General features: G+C 53.3%; 1 protein-coding gene across 2 annotated transcripts in view; it reads right to left on the bottom strand.

Moving 5' to 3' along the window:
• Positions 1 to 21,018, bottom strand: part of ARHGEF17 (Rho guanine nucleotide exchange factor 17) — a 58,355-nt gene that overhangs the window by 5,995 nt on the left and 31,342 nt on the right. For both annotated transcript variants that reach the window (XM_079103769.1, XM_079103770.1), the window contains exons 2-15: positions 14,947 to 15,024; positions 9,869 to 10,051; positions 7,638 to 7,754; positions 7,322 to 7,414; positions 6,921 to 7,097; positions 6,538 to 6,588; positions 6,177 to 6,286; positions 5,984 to 6,069; positions 3,410 to 3,528; positions 2,841 to 3,054; positions 2,241 to 2,314; positions 1,438 to 1,637; positions 991 to 1,292; positions 255 to 504 (exon numbers count right to left, since the gene is read on the bottom strand). In XM_079103769.1, coding sequence (XP_078959895.1) covers positions 255 to 504; positions 991 to 1,292; positions 1,438 to 1,637; positions 2,241 to 2,314; positions 2,841 to 3,054; positions 3,410 to 3,528; positions 5,984 to 6,069; positions 6,177 to 6,286; positions 6,538 to 6,588; positions 6,921 to 7,097; positions 7,322 to 7,414; positions 7,638 to 7,754; positions 9,869 to 10,051; positions 14,947 to 15,024 — 2,054 coding nt within the window. The remainder of the gene's footprint in view (positions 1 to 254; positions 505 to 990; positions 1,293 to 1,437; positions 1,638 to 2,240; positions 2,315 to 2,840; positions 3,055 to 3,409; positions 3,529 to 5,983; positions 6,070 to 6,176; positions 6,287 to 6,537; positions 6,589 to 6,920; positions 7,098 to 7,321; positions 7,415 to 7,637; positions 7,755 to 9,868; positions 10,052 to 14,946; positions 15,025 to 21,018) is intronic.

Below are 21,018 nucleotides of genomic sequence, written 5' to 3'. Positions count from 1 at the left end.
GTGACAAATGCTCAGGCATACCAACCCTGGGAGTCATCCCACCACCTCTGGGCCTCCACCCCCATCTCCCCAAGGTGCCTGTGCGAGGTACTAGATGGTGGGCCACAGCCTCCTTTTGGGTTTCAGGCCCTCTGGCTGGCAGGACCCCTGAGGCCTGCCCCAAAGCCCTCCTGTTTCTGCTTCCACACCATGATTTCCAGAGCAGGGAGCTCCGGGCTCTGTCACTGTGTCCCTGGCTCCACCCAGGCCCCTACCAGCCATCCTCAGTGCCCAGCCACACAGAGCTCTGGTAGGCCTCAGGGTCCACGCTCAGCAGGTCCTCCAGGCTGCCCCGTGTGAAGGAGCCACGGCTGGAGCGGCGAAGGGCTCTCCCATCCATTGGACTGGTGCCACAGGGTCCACCAGGCCCAAAGGAGCCAGATAGTGGCAGGAAGCCAGGCTCCTGCTCTTCCTCTGAGCTGGTCGTCTCTGCTGTGGCCTCCTTGGAGCTTGGGGTCTCCTCATCTGAGGGAGACAAAGGTCTCTGTCTCCATCCCCTCCACTGGACCAGAGACCTGACATCTTTCTAGGTCTGTCTCCCTCACTTGTGGGTCCTGGCCATTCCCCCCATGGGCCTTTGGCAGCTGCTCCTTCCCAGTCCCTGGGCCTCTGCATCTGCTCAGGTCTAATCCTGCTCACTGAGAGTTCAGGCTACAGCGTCCTAGTCCTAGCCTGGCCACCTCAGATCTAGCCACCACACTTTGGACAGAGGGACTCGCCACTCCACCTGGTATCCACCTTCCTGGGACACTCTAGGGTCTTCAAGATTCCATCTGTGTGTCCCACTGACCTCTGTGTCCTCAATGTATCAACTCCCACTCACTCTGCTGGCCCCCCCTCTGCTCGGTATGCTAACGACCTCAGATCTGATTTTAGCCTTTGCCTCTACTAGTCCCTCAGTAACCCCCTCTCAGGGCAGTCCACTCTGTCAGCCCCAAGTGGGGCACTCACTGCCAAAGCTGGAGGAGATGGTGGACCGGCTGGCCTGGCTCTGCAGGGTCCCAGATGGGCTGGGTGAAGATTCATCATCAGAGTCGCTGTCAAAGGGTACCAATTCGGGGCGGGGGTCACCCTCAGCTGGGCCTGGCGCCATCTCCAGGCCAGAGCCTGAGATAGAGATGTGCAGGCAGGGTTGGGGCCCCGGTTCTGTCAGTGTTGATGTTTCCTCGTCCATAGGGGCCTCTATGTCCAGCTCTGGTCCAGAAGGCTCTGGGGCCATCTCAGCGGGGCCCCTCAGAGAGGCGGAATGCTCCCTGTGGATGAAAATCACTAAGGAGGCGAGGCCCCACCCACCAGTCCCCACACACCCATCGGCCCCGCCCACAGCAATGTTGTTGCGGCCTCAGTGTGTGCAGGGTTCAACTTGCAGGCATGCTCATCCTGCTGACTGGGCCTCACCGGTGGCAGTGACGCTGCAGGCCGGGCACTGCACCAATGCAGAGGATGCGGGCCGAGCAGACAGCGATGCAGGCCTCCACGTCCGGCTCAGCGCGCAGGCTCAGCAGGCACACCTGACCCACATAGCCGTCGCTGTTGCACACCCACACCTCTGGTGTGGGCTCTGGGCAGCTGCTGAGGGTGGGGGCAGCACAGGAAAACTGCGGAAGGTGCCAATGGACAGCGAAAGGTGAATGGAAGAATTGCTACCAGCATCCTGATCTCCCAGAGGACCCCAGCAGAATGGAGGGAGGCAGGCCTGCATGGGTGTGCGCTGATTCCTTATATCCCTTTATACCCTTCTTTATAAACGTGCACACATGCACACAGCATGCATGACACTCTTCACACATCAAATGCACCTCATACCTCTCATACCTGTGTGATACAGGCATCGGCCATACCTACATGTACACCTGCACCCTGAATATGATCATGGATACATGCATTAAGGAATGTGACAATGGTAACCTTTGTACATATGTATGCAGCATCATACAAGTTCATAAATTAGATTCCATTCACATCGATTGTATAGTCTCCTTTCACATGAACAGATACAGAGATGCGTGAAACAGACCCATGCACATGTGATACAGATGTGCAGTACCCATTTACATGTACAGGGAACTATGTACTCAAAGTCATAGGGAGCAACTGCAATGTTTAAGACATGAATGCAAGGCTGCACACAAAACAAAGATTCATGAACACATGTTGGCTTTGGAAACGTGCATCTATGTGACCCACATGCATACACACACCTGCATGCCGCTGCGGGTTTTCATGATGGGGATGGCTTTCAGGAACTCAGGATCTAGACAGCTTTTGCTGGATGCTGTAGTGGAGATGGATGGAGAGACACACAGGGGGACAGGGCAGAGGGAGACAGACCCTGCTTAGTACCCTCCTCACCCTGTCCTGCCACTGTCCCATTTCCCTTCCTCCTCTGCCCCTCAGGGTCTAAGGAGGGCCTGATCTCAGTCATCTTAGGAGGGTCTGTGGGTTCTGCCTGCTTGCCCCTGGCCTCAGTTCCCCCATATGTACAGTGACAGTGCAAGACCCAGAGGTCTCTAAGCCATGGACCCTGATCAATAGCATTCCTTGATCCAGCCATGCTCAGAGTTGAGGAGGGTCTTGGCCTTTCACACCTATGATGGGGCCTGTGTCCTAAGCTGACCTTGTCTATGAGGTCCTTTCCCTGCCAGGTATTCAGAAGTCTGGTCCTGAAGTCTCAGCCCCCACATCTCCTCTACCCCTGCCAACTGGGCATTCCAACACAGGACATAGCAATTCTGAAATTTCTGAAGTCAGACACTTCCTGGATGATCTGGGAAGAGAGTGCCATGTGGGCCCTGGCTCACCCAGCTTCCTCTTGGCCTCGTCAAAGGCCTGCTCAAAGCCCAGGCGGGCATCGGGGTGAGGAAATTCGAAGATGAAGGAGTCTGTGCCCTCAGGCCGGGTGGCACACAGTTCCAGCTTGGTGGGGGGGAAGGAAAGTGCGTAGCACAGTGCCTGCTTCTCTGACAGGTCCCTGTGCATGGCAGCTGAGAGATCCCGCAGCGCATCATCCAAGTTCTATGGGGAAGAAGGTCCAGGTCTCAGGTCTCAGGCCTCACCAGAGTCAGTACATGCCCTTGGGAATGTGTATGAAACCTGCCTCTCCCTTCCCCTCGGACCAAGAGGAAGCCAGGATTCTCCCCCCACTGCCCTGCCCCAAGCAGGAGATAGATCCTCTCTCCCCCTCTGATGGGACGAAGCCACGTCTCCACCTTCAGACTTGGAACACGTTACTTCCCTCATATGCAAGTGAAGCTATAATTTTCCCTCTCAGATAAGTGATAGGGGTATTTCCTCCCCCAGACAAATGCCAGGCCTGTGTGCATGTCTCCCCAGGGTCAGAAAACTCCACCCTTAGGCAGAGGGCACAGACCTGGTGGGGGAAGCTGAGGCTCTCAGAGAGCTTGCTCATCTGGCCCAGGGTGGTCAGGTCCTCATCCAGGCGGCTGATGGCCTTCTGGATGTTCTCCCGATTGGTGACTTGGGATGCCCCTGGTGGGGACAGAGGAAGGCCATGGACAAACAGAGATTGACATGGTCAGGCATGGATAGACTCTCTTCCTTCAATACATGACCTGCAGCTGAGTGACAAACTGAGAGCTTACAGACCCCAAGGCCTCAGGAATAAAGTTAGCAGGCAACTTCCACAGAGCACCAGGCCTGAGAGCAAGGGACTGGGCATGGGTCACAGCCACAGGGCAAAGGCTGTCGGGCACTTGCAGAACTGGACTGTGGCAGCAGCACGGCTTGCCATGGGGGAATTGCCAAGTAGGCAGAGCCTCAGGCATTCTAATCTGCTGACCAAGGGACTCACCACTTCACAAGGGAGGGAGCAATGAGCTGATGTCCTGATTTCTCTGGTCCTATCCCACACCTGACCACTGCCAAGTGGCTGCCCTACAGGCTAGCTCAGCAACCCCCTCCTCCCTCCCCACTGTCTGGCTTGGGGGGTAGGTACACTCTGGATCAGTGCCCTATACTTGGGGCTGACCCTCCTCCACCCCTGGGGCCAGGACACCAAGACTTGAAATCAAGGGACAGGAAGTTTCTTTCTTTTTGCTCTTTCCTAAATGACAGGTTTTTCCTGTCGTCTTCTGTTCTGTTTATAGAATATGTTGAAGTGTATAGTTTAGTAGTTGAGCTACAGGTTACAGAATGGCAAGAAAGAAGACCTGGCTGGGATCATAACAGCACGACAGGAAGAACAGATTCTGAGTCTGGCAAATAGAATGGCCCTGTGGCCAGGGAAAATCAACGGTAAGGGGGAATCATGTTGGCTAAGGAGGCTGTGGTGCTGTCTACGGAAAGCAGGGTGCGTGCTCAGGCGCGAGGTGTACCAGGGAAGCCAAGGTTTGGAAGAGCTCTGCTATTGTCTGAATGTTTGTCTCCTCAAAAATTTGCATGTTGAAATCTAATCCCCAGTGTGTTAGAAGGAGGCAGGGCCTTAGGGAGGTGACAAGGTCATAAGAATGGTACCTGATGAATGGGATTAGTGTCCTTATACAGAGTTCTGGGAGAAGTTGGGTAGGGTGGAATTGTTTATAATTCCTGCAACTTGGGAGTCTGAGGCAGGAGGATAGAAAGTTTGAGGCCAGCCTCAGCAACTTAGCAAGATCCTATCTCAAAATAAAAAATAAAAAGGGTTATGGATGTGGTAGAGCACCCCTGGGTCCAATCCCCAGTGTGTGTGGGGGGAGTTCTGGGAGAGCTTATTTGCCCTTTTGCCAAGTAAGGAAATATAAGAATAGATCCTTCACCAGACACCAGATCAGCTGGCATCTTGATCTTGGACTTCCCAGAGCACCAGAATTGTGAGCAATAAATTCATTCATTATAAATTACCCAGTAGGGGCCTGGGGCAGTAGCTCAGTGGTAGAGCGCTTGCCTAGCATGAGTGAGGTACTGGGTTCAATCCTCAGCACCACATAAAAATAAATAAAAATAAGGGTCCATTGACAACTGAAAAAATATTTTAAAAATAAATTACCCAACTGGGGTTGTGGCTCAGTGGTAGAGCGTTTGCCTAGCATGTGTGAGGCACCAAGTTCGATCCTCAGAACCACATATATATAAATAAAGGTATAAAAAAATTTAAAATAAATAAATAAATAAATAAATTACCCAATCTGTGGTATAGAAGCCTACAAAGGTTATAGAAGCCTATGAAGACACGTAATTTCTTAGTCCTTCTGAGAGAAACAGTCCCACCCCAATCCTCACTGCCTGGGAAGCCATATTTTCTTCATATGACCTGTCCCACTTCTGGCCACAGACGAATGGATTAGGAGTGGGCAGCTGACCTAAAGGTATCATGACGTGAGCTGGCCTGTTCTCTAGTGACGAGATGTGGGAGATCAATAATCGTCACTGCAGCTTGCATTCCTGCATAGGGGCCTGTGTTCACCTGGGGCCTGGAGACAGTCTGGGCTTTGTCCCTGGAGCTATGAGGAAGCACAGAAAGCTAAGCGCAGTGAGAATGGGGCCAACTCACAGCACAACGAAGAGAGAGAGACAGGAGGGGTGGCTCCTTGGGGCTGCCTTAGCTCCTGATAAGTTCAGCCCCAAACCACATGGATCTTTGCAATCAACCCTTGGCCTGTGCTTGGATTCCTGGGTAGAACACCTGGGAGCCTAAATGGTGCATCGTCTAATATGAGGCACCCAAATGAGTGTGTGCAGAGAAATCAATGGCTAATTACAGCTATACCTGCTCCCCCTGCAGCAGCCCACCTAGCCCCACCTGCCAGCCCGGGTCCTGCCCATCAGAAGGTGGTCTGCATGGATGTCAACCTGATCCCTCATGCCAGCCCCTCATACTGGATGGAAAAATGAGGTTTGAAAGCAGATGGACAAGCAGCCCAACTGGCCACAGCTCAAACCCACCAGGAGGCTTCTCAGAGGAAGACTCCAACACCAGGACCCCCTGGCAGGACTGAGCCAGCCCCACCTTTGATGATGTCAGCATCTTCCAGCGGCAGCTTCCACAGCATCTTGTACTTGCTAGCGGTGTCGATAACACTGGCTGCTGTGTACCTGTTGGGAGCCAGTGGGGTGCTCTGGCCAGGGTAGGGGAGCTGGGCCCAGGGCAGGACAAGGGCTTCCCCTGCTTGCACCAAATAGCCCAGTTCCCAACCACTCACAGGCTCATGGAGCTGCGCCGCAGGGAGCCTGACTTTCGCTTCAGGGTGGTGCAGACAATGAGGTCTGTGAACAGGAAGAGGGACCGGTCCTTCTTGCCACCAATTGCCTTCTGTGGGGCCATAGGCAGGGTTCAGCTCTGTGCACACAGTCCAGAAGCCCACCCACCTGCCCACAGTGCCCAAAGGGACAGTGAGGCCCAGGGAGGGGTGATAGCTCTCCACCAGGTGTCCAGAGAGTCAGAGTAGAGTAGGGACTTGACCAGGCCTCCTGTTGGGGTGGAGACCCGTGGCAGCAGGTAAGAGAAGAGTGAACTAAGCAGGGAGGTAAGGACAGGTGGGTAGACGAGGGGACACTTCTTACCACTTCAATGACCATCTCCTGCCTCAGGAACCGCCGAAGAGGAGCCTGGAGCTGTGGGGTAGGATGACGTGGCATCTTAAAGGCTAGTTATTAGTCCCTGTCCACTGCACAAATCCCAGCGATCCTGCAGCCCCACTCCATGGGCCAGGCTATGGCCCATGGAAGCAACATCCTGTCTACCCTCCAGGCTCTGTGCTGCCAGGCCAAGGACACATAGTCAAAGCTGGACAGGTGGAGCTATGTGATCACAGGTACTGGGAGACATGGATGCAAGCATGCTCAAGACTCCAGTGTGGACCTGAACACAGCCACCATTCCAAGAGACAGGAAGAACAGAGGCTAAACAGACAGGCACGGTGGGGTGGGGGAGGGGCGGCACTCACATCCTCCATGCCCTCGATGTGAGCCTCAATCTCCTGCAGCACCCGGGCATGCCGTTCTGCTTCCTCGGCATTCCGCACGCCCTTGTTAATGCGTTCTGCCACCTGCTTGATGTTCCGCTGTGCATCCAGCAGGAGTGGATGGTCTGGGTGGTCTTCTGGTGTGTGCTTCAGGAGGTCCTAGGATGGGAATGGGGAACAGACCTGTTTGTTTAACTGCCCCTCAGGCCCAACTGACTGCTGGAGCAGGAGGGACTGTTGGTAGATACCAGGGAGGACTTTCTACCCTACTTGACCCCTGGGGATCCTAAAGCCAAGTTTAAGCCAGAGGGGTCCTCAATGTCCAAGGTCTCTCCTTCATGCCTCCAGGCCTTGTCTACCTGCCCACTCAGCCCCATGCCCACCTTCACCAGCAGCTCATAGCGTGGGATCCGCTGCACAGGCTTGATCATGAGGTCGGATAGCGCCTGCTTCTCCTTGTTCTCACGCATGCTTTGCTGAAATCCAAAGCAGGGTGGATGGGCACCGGTGTGAGGAATGACATGCCAGGAGGGGCTTATCCAGGGAGAGGCTCCCATCAAGCCCCTCCAGCTCAGCCCAAGGGTAGAGGCAGACCCACTGACCAGGCTGTACTGCCCCAGCGAAGTGCTCCTGGGACCCTCAAAGCTAGCCCGAGGTGGGGGTGGCCTCTATTCCCTTGCCCTCGCTCGCAGTGAATACCTCCAGGAACTTGAGAAAGGCAGGCCTCGCCTCCTTAGCCACACGCACGGCGTCCTTTGCATTGAGGAAGTTATCAATATAGGCAGAGTAGATGTTTACCAGAACGTCTTTGGAGAACTGTGGGTGAGGAGACAGATTGGGGACTCTCAGGGTGTCTTCATGGGATCAGTGTGTGTTTTTGTGTTTGTGTTTCTAGGTGTGTACAGGGGGTATGTGCAACTGTGATTAGGTATGTGCGTGTGCATACATACATATATGCATGGGTGTATCTTACCATGTAACATATGTATGCCTGGATGTGTCCTGTGTGCTCAGACCTGGTTCTCTCACTCGCAACGGAGCTTTTCTGTCCCTTGCTCTCTGGCCCCCAAGTCCCAATAGGCAGGTCTCCATTCTCACTGACCTCAGATGAACAGACTCATTCTAGATCCCTGGATTTTGCTCATGCAATTCCATTCCCCATTCAGATTTCACCCACCCTCAGGGCTGAGCTCCTGATTAGAGTTTTGTCTGCTTGGTGTATACCTGGCCTCTGGCTTCTCCTGATGCCCCAGGATAAGTTCTCCCTTTCCAAGGACAGAAGTATTCCTCTCCCAGTCATAGTAATGCCTGACTCAGGGCAGGGTACATGGCGGCTGGTGGCTAACACCTGCTGGCCAGCTGATGGCAAACTAAGTATGGATGTTCTTAGTCAGAAGCCTTGGCTAGGAGTGAGGAAACATGGGTTCCTTTGCTCAACAGCACCATGGATAGGCTAAGTGACCTTTAGTGGTGTTTCTGGGCCTCTTTGGGCCTCTGAGTCCCTGACTCTCTAAGGTGTCAACTCTTTGTGTCTGGAAAAGACAGGGCAGAGCCCGAAGCAGCTCAGGAAGACAGCCCTCACCAACCACCCCCATCCTAGGACAGAGCATTCTTGGATCCCTTGGGGTCCAAGGCTTCCTGCCATAGTTCAAGGTCAGCATCAAGGTTCACGCAAGAGGCTGAACCTAGTGACACTGAGGGTGATGACGAATGGAGGCATCATCCTGTCACCCCATCTGGCCAGATCAGCCTATAGGCCAGTAGGGGCATTTTAAGACCTTTTTAGGTCCACTTCACATCATAACAAACACATTAAGCAATATTCACATTCCAAAGTAGATATGATTTTTTTTTTCTGTTTGTAAACTTTTTGGAAACAAAATTTTTGCCTTGGTTTCCCGAGTAGCTGGGATTACAGGCATGTGCCACCACACCTGGCTTATATTCATCAACCTTAAAATCAGGGTAATTGGGCTGGGGAGATAGCACAGCTGGTAGAGTGCTTGTCTTGCAAGCACAAGGCCCTGAGTTTGATCCCCAGTACTGCCAAAAAAAAAAAAAAAAAAAAAAAAAAAAAAAAAAAAAAAAAAAAAAAAATCAGGGTAATTATTGCACCTATCTCACAGGGTTTTTGATACATATAATGTATTTAGAATCATTGGCCAGGTGTGCTGGTGTATGCCTATAATTCCAGTGGCTCAGGAAGCTGAAATAGGAGGATCATGAATTCAAAACCTGCCTCAGCAATGGCAAGGTGCTAAGCAACTCAGTGAAACCCTGTCTCTAAATAAAATACAAAGCAGGGCTGGGGATGTGGCTCAGTGGTCAAGTGCCCCTGAGTTTAATCCCAGTACCCCACCCAAAAAAATGCCCAGCACATAATAAGTGCCAAAGAGTCAGCTACAATTATTATAATACCTGATGGTGGGCTGCGAGTGTAGCTCAGCAATAGAGCACTTGCCTAGTATGCGCAGGGCCCTGGGTTCAATCCCCAGAACTTCAACCAATAAAATAAATTAAAATGCCTGATGGAAAAAAGAGCTAGTCAGGATGAGGTTGTGTTAAGCTCAAGCCCACATCAGGGTCAGGGCAGCTGTTTGGGTTCAGGTGAAGATAGGGGTTGAGGTCAGTACCAGCATCCATGTGAGGGATTGAGGTCAGTACCAGCATCCATGTGAGGTCTGAGTCAGCATCAACACCAGCTCAGGGTCAGGACTAGGGTTAGGTCAGTGCCAGCCATTGGTTGGGTCCAGGTTCAGAGATGGAGTCTGGTTGGGGCTGGAGGCCATACCAGAGTCTGGCCACGCTCTGGGATTGGGCACTCTCCAGGTTTAGGTCCACCCAGGAGCTGGAGTCAGAACTGGGGTCAGAGTCAATGTCCGTGCAGGGCGGGTGAGATGGGGGGTCGTGGCAGCGCATGGGGCACTCACCGACTGGACGAGCAGGGCCCCCACCTTCTGCTGGGCATGCCAGGTCTGCACACAGTGCCGCACCTGCTCCAGGAACTGCTCGTGGTGCTCCAGGAGCTCAGGGATCTGGTCAAAGATCTCGTCCACCAGCGACGGGTCACACAGCAGGGAGTTCTCTGGCTGCTTTAGCGGCTGCATGTACCCCTGGGGGACCCACAGAGTCAGCGCATGTTCCCGCAGAGATGGCACAACACACCACCTGCACAGGTCCCAGGGCGAGTACACACAGAATCACATGGGCCCGCCACTCAGTGCCCTGCTTCCCACATCTCCCTCATCAGACTAGAGCTCCAGAGGGTGGCCAGACCTAGCTCCAAGTCTTCCTCTTGCCCAGTCCAGAACCTCACACGAGATGGGGTAAGGGGGGGGGTCAGGAAAGGTTTTCTGGACGCAGAGAGCTTAAAATAAGGAAAGCAAGAAAATTAGGGTTCCCTGGGAGAATTCCACAGACTAACTCAGCAAATATTTATTGAACATTTAGCATATGCTAGGCACTATTCTAGGAATTGGGAGACAGCAGTGGACAAGAAAGACCCAAATCCCTGCCCTGACAGAGCTTACATGTAGTTAGATAAAAAACACAAAGAAAAGGAATAGGAAAAAGGTTAAGTCATATTTCAATAAATCTACTTATCTTTGGGAAAAAAATTTCCTGCCAGTTAAATTATGATATGCTATCCATACAGGAGGAACTCTGGTTCCACAGATGTTAAAATACGAATACCACATGTCCTAGAATTAATTGCATGTGTAATCATAAGAAGTTAAAAGGTGATACTTCTGTGCAAAAAACAAAGAAGAAAAAGCAGAAGTCCCCCTGGGGAGTTTCTGGAGGCTTGTAGTGACATTATCTGAACATTGCTCTAAAAGTGTCCCGATCTGCAAGTGTCAGTCAGTAAAATTCCTGTTTTTCACCTCCATTATGCATTCAATAGTGTTGCCTGACCGTGTAGCTCGGTTCTGATGGAGAGGTTGCCCTCTACTGGCCCACACTGTAACTACAGGCCAAAGAAACAGGAGGGTGTTACTTGAAAAAGCATATGCTATGTTGCAATAACATTTATATTAAACATTTTAAAAAATCTGGCTTGTTTTGTAAAACAAACTTGAGAAAGTCAAGCGCAACAGAATCCTCTTGACTGGCTGGGGATACTGAAAAAGCTCAGGGTGATGGAGAGGAGGCAGAGAGGCAGCCCCAATCAGAGCTCTTAGGCTGGTGTGGGCCAGCACCTTGTCTGGGTCAGGGTCCCTGCCCTCCAAGGAACAGAAGCTATAGCACACATCTCTGGGTCCCAGAACCCCACAGAGAGGCAGGCACACAATGGGAGACAAGAATAAACAGACTGAGAAGCCCAACCGGAACTGGTGAAGCCAACATCCACATTCACTCAACAAATGCTCCTGAGCCACTCCTGTGGGGTAGAGGGGCCGCAAGCCCTGGGGCTGCAGAACCTGCACCTGGGAGCCGACAACTGAGTGGAGGGGACAGAAAACAAGCATGACAGAGAAGTGAATTATTACATAATATGCTAGAAGTGAGTAAATGCTCCAGAAAAAAAAGAGTGGAACAGAGGGGGTCAAGGGTGCCTGGAAAAGGGGAGCTTGGTTGGGGCAGTCAGGGGAGGGGCATTTCTTAGCTCAGAGTGTTGTTGTTGAAGGCAGGCTCCGAGGGTGACAGCGACACCCAGAAAAAGGTGCAGCCTTAGGACCTGGTTCAAATACCACCTTCTGGCTGCTCACCTGGGTACTTAACTTCTCTATTTTAAATTCCTGGCCTAGAGAAACAATACTAATCCATTTTTGTTGGCAGTTGTCATTGGGAGTTAGCACCAGGGCTGCAGAGTCCAAATCTCTATTTGAGTATCATTATGCTTCAGCTAGTACAGACGGATGAGTGAGAGGGGGAACTGAGTCAGACTGACAGGGTTTCGTCTCAGGCTGTGGCACTTCCTAACTGCAGGTTTGGACACACTGCTTTACTTCTGTGTGCCTCAGCTTCATCTGTAAAATGGGGTTGTGGGGAGGGTGGTGTGAATTACCTCATGTAAAGCCCTGGGAACAGTGCCTGGCCCTCGATAAGTGTCAGAGGTTACACCTCACTTGATGGACGACCCTGGCACGTTTCTGAATGTCTGAGAATTCATTTCCTCACTTAAAGAAGGGGATCACCATCTCTACCCCACAAGGTAATGTGAAGACTCAGCACAACCTCGCACGAGCACCCGTGAACCCAGGCAGAGCGGCAGGCAGTGGTGAAATTGCATGCGCACCTCTCTTCAATCTGCACCCAGGGCAGGTTCTATCCCCACCCCTGCTCTACAGCGGGGCAACTGAAGCAAGTGGTCATGTCAGATGCTCCAGGTCACCCAGCTGGCCAACAGGAAGAGCAAGTTAGAGCACTGGAACTGCGCTCCAAACCCCTGGTGCTACCTCGGTCCTCCTTTGCACACTCCAGGGCTGCCACTAACAGTCCTTGGGTCCAGGTGACACACTCCTGCCCAGCTCCAGCCTCCACCTAACACTTTCAGCTTGGCCGCCTCCACCACATGTCCTGCACGCCCTCCACCTGAGCAGCTCTGTGCTTGCCCTGGAGATTCCGAGGTGGGAAGACTCTCCAGGTTCTGCCTGCTCCCAGCTTGCCACTGCGCCTCCACCAACAGGCTTAAGTGCAACATCGTCTTTCAGTCTTTGTGTGGGGAGGTGGGTATGACTGGCTGCATTCTGCAGGCAAAATCAAGGCTCAGAAAGGGGATGTGATTAAGCCAGGTCATCCAGCGGGGGGGCAAGTGACTCCAACCCTGGACTGTTTAACTCTGCTGTCTGCAACTCTTACCTAAGGGATGGCAAAGGACCCTCACAGGCCCTTGTGTGTCAATGCTTCTGGCTGACATTCTGATAGGTCCCTCCTATGGCTTCTTGTGCTTACAGGAAAGCCCAGTCTTTGCCCAGCAGCCCAAAGCCCCCACATGGCCTAGTCCTGCCTCCCTGCAAGCAGTCACACTGGTCACTTCTGATTTCTTCACTGTATCCTTTGCTCCTGCTGTACCCTCTGCCTGGAACCATCCCCCAGGGTCCCTCTCTGCTGAAATACTGCCTCACCTTTGTGTCTCTGCTAAACATCCCAACTTCAGAAAAGCCTTCCCTGATCCCCCACAGGAAGGCAGGCCCCAAATCTGTGTTCTCTCTTCATGCACTTTTCTTTTTTAAATAAAAGCAATGTATTTCTGAGGCAAAATATACATAATAGAAAATTTATATTTTAACCACTAAATGGAGTTTAGTACACGCACATTAAGTATATTCACACTGTTGTGTAAGCAACACCACCATCCACCTCCAGATCTTCTTATCTTCCCTAAACAAAATTCTGTACTCACCAAACACTAAATCCACACTCCTTCCTTCCCCAGGTCCTGGAAACCACAATTCTGCTTTCTAAGAATTTGACTACTCCAGGTACAGAATAGAAGTGGAACTATACAATATTTGTCCTCTTGTGACTGGCTTACCTCACTTAGCATAATGGCCTCAAGGCACAGCTGTGTTGTAGCCTGTGGCAGAAGTTCCTTCCTTTCCAGGCTGAGAAATATCCATCGTATACATATATGCTCTCATGAACTTTGCATCACCACATCTCATCATGTGTAATTTGTCTGGCTGATGACTGCTGGTCTCTGCCACAGACCATGAACTCCAGAACACAGGCCCATGTCACTATGCTCATTGCTGAATTGCACCCTTCCCGCCCCAGCCTGGAGAACACAATGTTTGGAGCGAGAAGGGGCTCGCATCAGATTTGTGGAATGAATGAGGGAATGAACGCTGCGGGCGTTCCAAGGCTCCACCTTCACTCTCTGTTCCCACTCTGCCTGGGTGGCCTGCAAACCATCCTTCATGGTGACAGCAGGACCCACTTCAGCATGTGTAGCCAGGTTCTGGGCCTCCCCAGAACCCACACATTTGAACCTTGACTCATCGTCCTGCCCTAGATGAATCCCTCTCCGTGCCTTACCTTTTCCAGGCCAGGAGCTCTGGCGCCAACACAGGGTCCCCTTCCTCTCCCCCACCATGCCTGGCCTGATTGGTCTACCTTCTAAGGGTCTGGCCCCAGCTCTCCTCCCTGTGGCCTCCATCTCACCGGATCTCAGTGGCCCTGATCTTCTCCTTCCACTCACCTTCCCAACAGTTAGACAGACTTCAGAATGACTCAGGCCATGAGCTTGCCCTATTCAAGCCCTTCACTGACTCTCCAGGGCTGCTGGTGGAGTCTAGACCCTCCTCCTGGCGTTCAAGGTCACTACAGTGTGGTCCCTGTGGGCTCTCACAGCATCACCCTAGAACTTACCCCTGATGCTCTGTGCCACAAGGGCCTCTAAAGGCACAGGGCCCTTTCTTTCTTTTTTTTTTCAAATTTATTTATTTATTATTTTTTTAATAGTTAAATTTTTTTTTGGCAAAGGGCCCTTTCTGACATGACTTTATACATGCTATTCCTGCTACTTAGAAGTCTGCACCTCCTCCAGGGAGTCTTCTCTGACTCCAAACAGGGCAGGTGCCCTCCATGCTTGCAGAGTGCCCCATAAACTCAGTTATGTCCCCCTAGGACTGAGAGCTTTGAGGCAGGGCTTGTCTCACTTGTCCTAGTGCCTCCTGCACCTGAAGCAGTGCCTGAGACAGCAGGTGCCCAACATTTAAATCCACTCAATGAATATTTTCCCAGTCAATGAGAAAAACACGGGGGTACACCAATGGGGGTGCACAGCTCTGAGCTCAGGTCGGGGGCTGCTGGGGGGAATGTGTGGTGGGACTCCTGCCCGGGGGTGGCCTGGTCTGACCCCTCTCCATTCTCTTCTGCCCTGGAAGGGGTTTCTTCCTCCTCTAAGGCTGCCATATCCAGGGCTCTCCACGGAAGGTAGTGTGTCCCAGGGTCACAGTTCTCTGGCCCAGGCCCCTTGTCTATGACCTGGTTTGCTCCCACTTGTCTGAGTGCCTCCCACCCTCAGAAGACTGCTCTCAGGGGCCTGCACTGTGGGCCTCACCTGCATCAGGGTTCGTAGTGACTCCACATATGACTGCTCTGTGTCCAGCAGGGTCATAGTCACGTGCTTCCGCATGTCCTGTGGGGACAGGAGCAGAGTGTGAGCAGTGCCTTGTTCCCCTCAGACCCCATCACTGGCAACCACATGCAGGTTCACCTATAGGCCCAGAGAACACATCCACACCCTTTCCCTGGCCTTCAAGGCCTGCCCACCACCGCAGGGCTCGGGGCTGTTTCCCAAAGCATCCTAGACCGCACTCTGTCAGGCCTTCACTCAGGTGCTCTCTCCCTGTGGGAATTTCAAATGCACCCCTCCCGAGTTAGGTAGCACTCCCCCACTCCTGCCCTACTCGCCCTGCAGCTGTGGGCAGATTCGAGACCTCTGGTTTACTTCTTGGTTCCCTGATGGTCTCTTGAAAAGGACAAAAAGAAAAAAATCAATAAACTTTCACATTTGCAAGAAAGATGCCTCCCGGCTACCACCCACTCCAGCTGCCAACCTGAAAACCCCACTTTCCAGCTTAGTGTTCCAGGGGCTCCTAGCTAGGCTCCACAGCTTCTTCCTGGAGTAGACTCAGTAGCCCCTGCTACAGGTAAAGACACTACAGAACAGAGGTAAAGCTCGTGCCAGAGGTCACAGAGCTGGGTAGTGTCAGGGTTCAGTTATTGTCAGACAAAGCTAAATCTCAACTCTCTTAAAAGGTTACTGAGCCCTCCTGGGCACTAGGCACTGTGCTGGGCATTTTATGTTCCCTAACACTCTTGATCACCCTGTGAAGTAGATGTCATTATTCTCCCCATCTTAAGGGTGGGAAAAGGAGACCCAACCAGCAAGGCCTGAATTAAAGCCACGAAGGGGTTGTTCAGTCCCTGCACCTACACTGTGAGGGACAGGGTGCCCACCCCTGTCAGGGTGAGCCCTAACCTGTGCGAAGGCTTTGCTGGAAGCCACTTGGGAATGTTGCCCGGCCCCCATCCCCGTGATTGAGCTTATCTGCTGCCTGCTCAATGTGATGCCTGCTCCATGTCCCTAAGCTCTTGGCCCACTTCTCCAGGAAGCTTTCCCAGATGGCACCAGCCTCAACACCTTCCTTTTGCTTGTGAGGACTTCCCTCTAGGATTCCTCCCTGACTCCTCTGAGTCCCTAGAATGGTCCTCATTCTTCCAGATCTGGGAAGACCCTAGATCTTTGATTTAGTGCTCCCTCTCCATTTTTCTTGCAAGCCTCTGCTTGGCCTGCTGGTTCGGGTGCATACTCTGCATATGGTGATGCTGGAGTGGTGTCCCTGTCTGTGGCGTCCCTTCCATCCTTACCCTAGGAGTTCCTTAGGGTAGGACTCAAGAAGTAGGGCTGCCCTGGTGACTAGTACCCGTGTCGGCTTAGTGAACCTGAGCTCTGGGCTATCTGGCCCTGCTCTTCACCTTTTGCGATAAATTTCCTCTAATACAGGGACTCAGGTCAAGCCTCTTTAAAACAACAACAACAAAAAAAAAAATTTAGTTGTAGATGGACACAAAGTCTTATTTTGTTTATTTAGGTTTACGTGGTACTGAAAATCGAGCCCAGTGCCTCACAGGTGCTAGGCAAGCGCTCTACCACTGAGCCCGAGCCCCAGCCCAGAGGTCAAGTCTCTTGCCCAGTGTTCTACAATGAGACATGCTCAGAAAAGTGGGCTCTTGTGCTAGAAACCTGGTGGTGGGGGTAGAGTGTCAGGCTGGCTTGCCCCAATCTTGGCAGCCCTGTGCTCTGACGTCCTCATCAGGCCCTGCCTCAGAGTTCCCACGTACAACCAGACTAGCTATCCTCTGTGCATCTGAGGTCTTAAAAAATATCAGGGCAGCCTATAATCTCAGTTATTCAGAAGACTGAGGCAGGAGGATTGTGTGTTCAGTGCCAGCCCAGGAAACATACAGAGAGCCTGTCTTAAAATAAAAAATAAAAACTCAGGGCAGCTTCCAGTAGGAGGTCCACCCTGGAATGGAGAGCTTAAGTGCACAGCTTCAGGGGCAGAAGGACCTCCCAAAGAAAGGCCCAGAAGTCTGTTCCTGCCTCCGATCCCCAGTTTCTCGTTCCAACCTCACACTCACAGATATGTGACACAGGTGTTGTCACCTCCACTGCACAGTAAGTCAAGTCTGAGAGGTGACATGACTTGCCCAAGGTCACACAGCCAGTGTGACTGGCAAAGCCAGAACCAGAGTCTGTTCAGTCACCTCATGCTGACTGAGGATCCCAGAATCCCAAGTTCTTGCCGAGACAGATGGTGCAGCTTTAGGTCACAGGTTCCCCAGTTCTGCCCTTCCTGGCTTCATGATCTTGTGGTCACCTAACTGCCCTGTTTCCACACTCTCTTCTGTGAAATGGAACGAATAATAATCCTCCATCCTGGCGCTGTGAGAGCACAGCAATGAGGACAGGCAGTGTCCTCACTGTCCATTTTCATTCCACATCAGTGAGACTGAGCAGGGAACTGCCTGACAGCAGGATGGCCAGGCTGGGCCCTGGGCCTCTCAGCCACCATCCCCTGCCCACGCCTCCTGGCAGGCCTGGCCCAGCAGGCATAGTGAGGGTCACAGTCAGGGAGGCTTCCTGAGAGGCAGGGCTGGCGCTGGGCCTGATGGTTGGGAGGGCTGGGGTAACACAGGGAGGCTGACGCTGCAATGCCACGGTTCCCAGCCTCCTCCCTGCTGCAAAACACAGGCTGTCACTCAGCTGTCAGGTAAAGGCACTGAAAACAAGGCCAGCTCCTTGTCACTGTATGGAGCACACTTCTGCACGTGCTCAGACACGGGTGTAGTGCATGGGGTGGGGGGAGACAGGGGAAGCAGGAGACAGACAACGCAGCTGTCAACCAGATCAGCAGGCCCACCTGTTCTGGGCGGGACAGCCCTGTAAGCCCAGCTTCCCTCCAGAGCCCCTCACCCCTCAACAACCCCATCCCAGAACCTTCATTACAGGGGGCCCTGAGGTAGGGTCAAGGGAGGTGGGGACAGGGGATACAGCATGAAGACAGAGGGCACCTCTCCTCCTAGCGGGATTGGGGCTATCAAACCCCAAAGACACCCTGATGTACACAGCAAGAAGACAGATGCATATGCACAGAGAGAAGCCATAAAGGCGAGATACCCTTGCAAAGAGACAAAAAAATGCAGGAAAGTCACCCAGCTAAGGACCAGGCCCTTGCAGCCCAGAGACTTGAGGCAGTGGAGAGAGACACAATACAGCACAGCACAGTACCAAGATGATGGGACCTCTGCCCCCCTAGATCCAGAGAGTGGACCTGGTCAGGGGAGACACACAAAGACAAGGCAACAGCTCTGGATGCCTCCCCCTCCCCCACACTGAGCCAGGAATGGGGACACCACCTTTCCCACTGCAACATGGCAAGGAGGTCCAGCCAGGAGAGAATGGCAAGGGGAAAGCAAAGCTGCTACCCCCCAGCACATGAATATACCTGGGGGCGGGGGTGGGGCTCAAGAGACGAAGACTCAGGAGGAGGCTGGAAGACCCTCCTGGTCTCTGAGCCTGTGGACCCAGGGTACCCCTGGCAACAAATCTGCTTCCATGCTGACCCACTTCACAAGCTGAGTGCCTTCAGGCCTTGACCCTTAGCGTCCTGCCAACTACACCACCACCTGCCGGGGCTCTTCACCCTCAACCTCCCTGCCCTCACCGTATTATCATAGGCCCCACGCCCTGTGGCCAGACGGGTGGGTGACGGATCTGGCCCTGCGCGCCAGCATCTGCACTTAGCTCCCCCAAGCCCCTATACCGGGTCCCTGGCCGCCCCTCCCCCTCCCCGTACCTGGGCCTCCCCAGGTTCCTCGGCATCAGCGCCGCTGCCGCCGGCGGGCTCCCCGGAGGCGGCGGCGGCGGCCGGGCCCAGGTCGCGCATGTCTTCCAGCGCGATGGTGAACTGGGCCAGGGTCTTCACCATCTGCAGCATGCGGCCGGCCCGCCGCCCGGGCGGGAGGGCCTGGGCGAGTGGGGGGATGGCGAGGGGGCGAGGTCCCCCTTCGCTCCTCGGTGTTCAGCCCCGCCGCGGTGGCGGTGGCAGTGCCGGTGTCAGTGTGAGCGCGGCGGCGCTGCCGGCGGTGGCGCTGCGGCCTCCTCCGCGCAGGGAGTGCGCCGGCGAGCCCCGCGCGGCGCCGCTGGGGGAGGGGTCCCCGCCCTCGGCCCCCCGCCGCCCTCTCCGCGCCGCCCCTTCTCCCACAGCACGCCCAAGAGCGGCGGGACCTCGCACCGCCGCGCCCCTACGCTGAGCTGACCGCTCGCGGCGGTTGGTCCGCCCTCGGACACAAGTCACTCACGCCTGACTCGCACTCTCCCTTCATTGTGGTACACACACACACACACACACACACACACACACACACACACACGGGACTCGCACTCTCCCTTCATTGTGGTACACACACACACACACACACACACACACACACACACACACACACACGGGCACGCACATAACTTCACAGAACAGGCGGATATGCAAGGAAATCTGCCCTCTAGGCTTGGTCCCTGTGCAGGATGGGCCAGAGACCAATGCACTCACATCAACATACAGTTCAGGTGCCATAACGACCTGAACCCTGATACACAGAACCCACTCCTGCACACAGTGGTACATGCTTCTCTGTTCCCACAACTATGGCAGGCAGGACAGAAATAGGCACCCTTGGCAGGCAGAGACAGGCAGGTCTGTGTGCAGCTCATGCATATCCCTAGAAACTCCACACTGGTCAAAGGCCCAAGGGAGGAGCACTTGGCTGTGGTAGAGGGGGACTACCACTAAAAGGGCCCACCTTGCATTACCCCTAGTCCTACCCCCACCCCATCAACTTGATCTCTGCCCTGTATCTAGCACAGTCCTGGAGAATTCCAGTTCCCTCACTCTCTACCAGCTAACCCCCATGGGGAAGGGACTCTGACATTTACATCCCCCACCCCATAGTGGTGCCTTCAGCCCTGGCTAACTTCACCTTTGTCCTCTGGTTCATCTTGGTACACTGGGGGCTCTCACACTCACCAATCCCCCAAATGTCTCCTCTCCCAAGCCTGCTTTCCCCTGGGTTTCCTGTGCAGTGGGGACATCCTGACCACACCACCCACTCCAGGCACATCAGTGCTTGTAGCTCAGTGGTAGAGCATTGCCTGCTCCCTTGATATGCCATAGCCACTTTGGTTTTGTTCATTTTTTTGTGGTATTAGGGATTGAACCCACGGGTGTTCTGCCATCACCAGATCTTTTTTTTTTTTTTTAATTGAGACACTCCCATTCAGCTCTCAACTAGATGGATCCACACTCCAGGCCTATCCAAGACAATTATTCCCCATCTTCTAAATGGTCAGTCACAGGCCGGGGTAGTATAGGCCTCCTCAAAGTTCATAATATCCAACATTGCAATTTTAACTCTCCAACAGACAATCCCCCAAAAGGTGAATAATGAAAACAGGTATAGAGAATTCCAAGATAGTAGCAAGTTGAAAGCCAGCTTGACCCCCCGACAAGCAGGCAATCCCAGGACAATTCACACAGCACAGAGAGGGAGTTGCAGGGGGCTGTGCTGGGATTCAGAACCTATTACTGAGAGGTGTTGGGAAACCTGTGCTAAATAAATGAATGAGCAATTTGTGACTTTGTCTGTCTCCCGGGGTTGCCCTCCAGGCCTGGCTCACAATAATTCAATTATAGAGTGAACAAACAAATGATGGAGTGAAAATGTGCTCTGTGATGCCCCCTTCTGGCCTCTCTATGGCACCAGTCTCAAAGTGTGGCTCCTGGACCAAGAGTTGTGGCACTTCCTGGGAATGTGCTAGAAATGCACGTTGCCCCCCAACATGAGTCTGAAACTTTGGGGTAAAGTCCACCAATCTGTGCTTTACCAGCCTTCTGTGTGATTCTAATGCACTGGCAGCACAGCACCCACGAGGCCCTGAGCCTTCCAACCATCACATCCAATCCTGGGGCAGGAGGCCCTTGCCAGCCACCCTCTTGCCACGCAAAGGTCCTCCAGGAGGGCCTCAAGCCCTCTTCTGATAGTTTGGAACTACAAATCCAGTGAGCCCACC

The sequence above is a fragment of the Sciurus vulgaris genome (genome assembly GCF_902686455.1).
Source record: "Sciurus vulgaris genome assembly, chromosome: 11".
Taxonomy (NCBI): Eukaryota; Metazoa; Chordata; class Mammalia; order Rodentia; family Sciuridae; genus Sciurus; species Sciurus vulgaris.
This window is presented reverse-complemented; position numbering and strand designations above follow the sequence as displayed.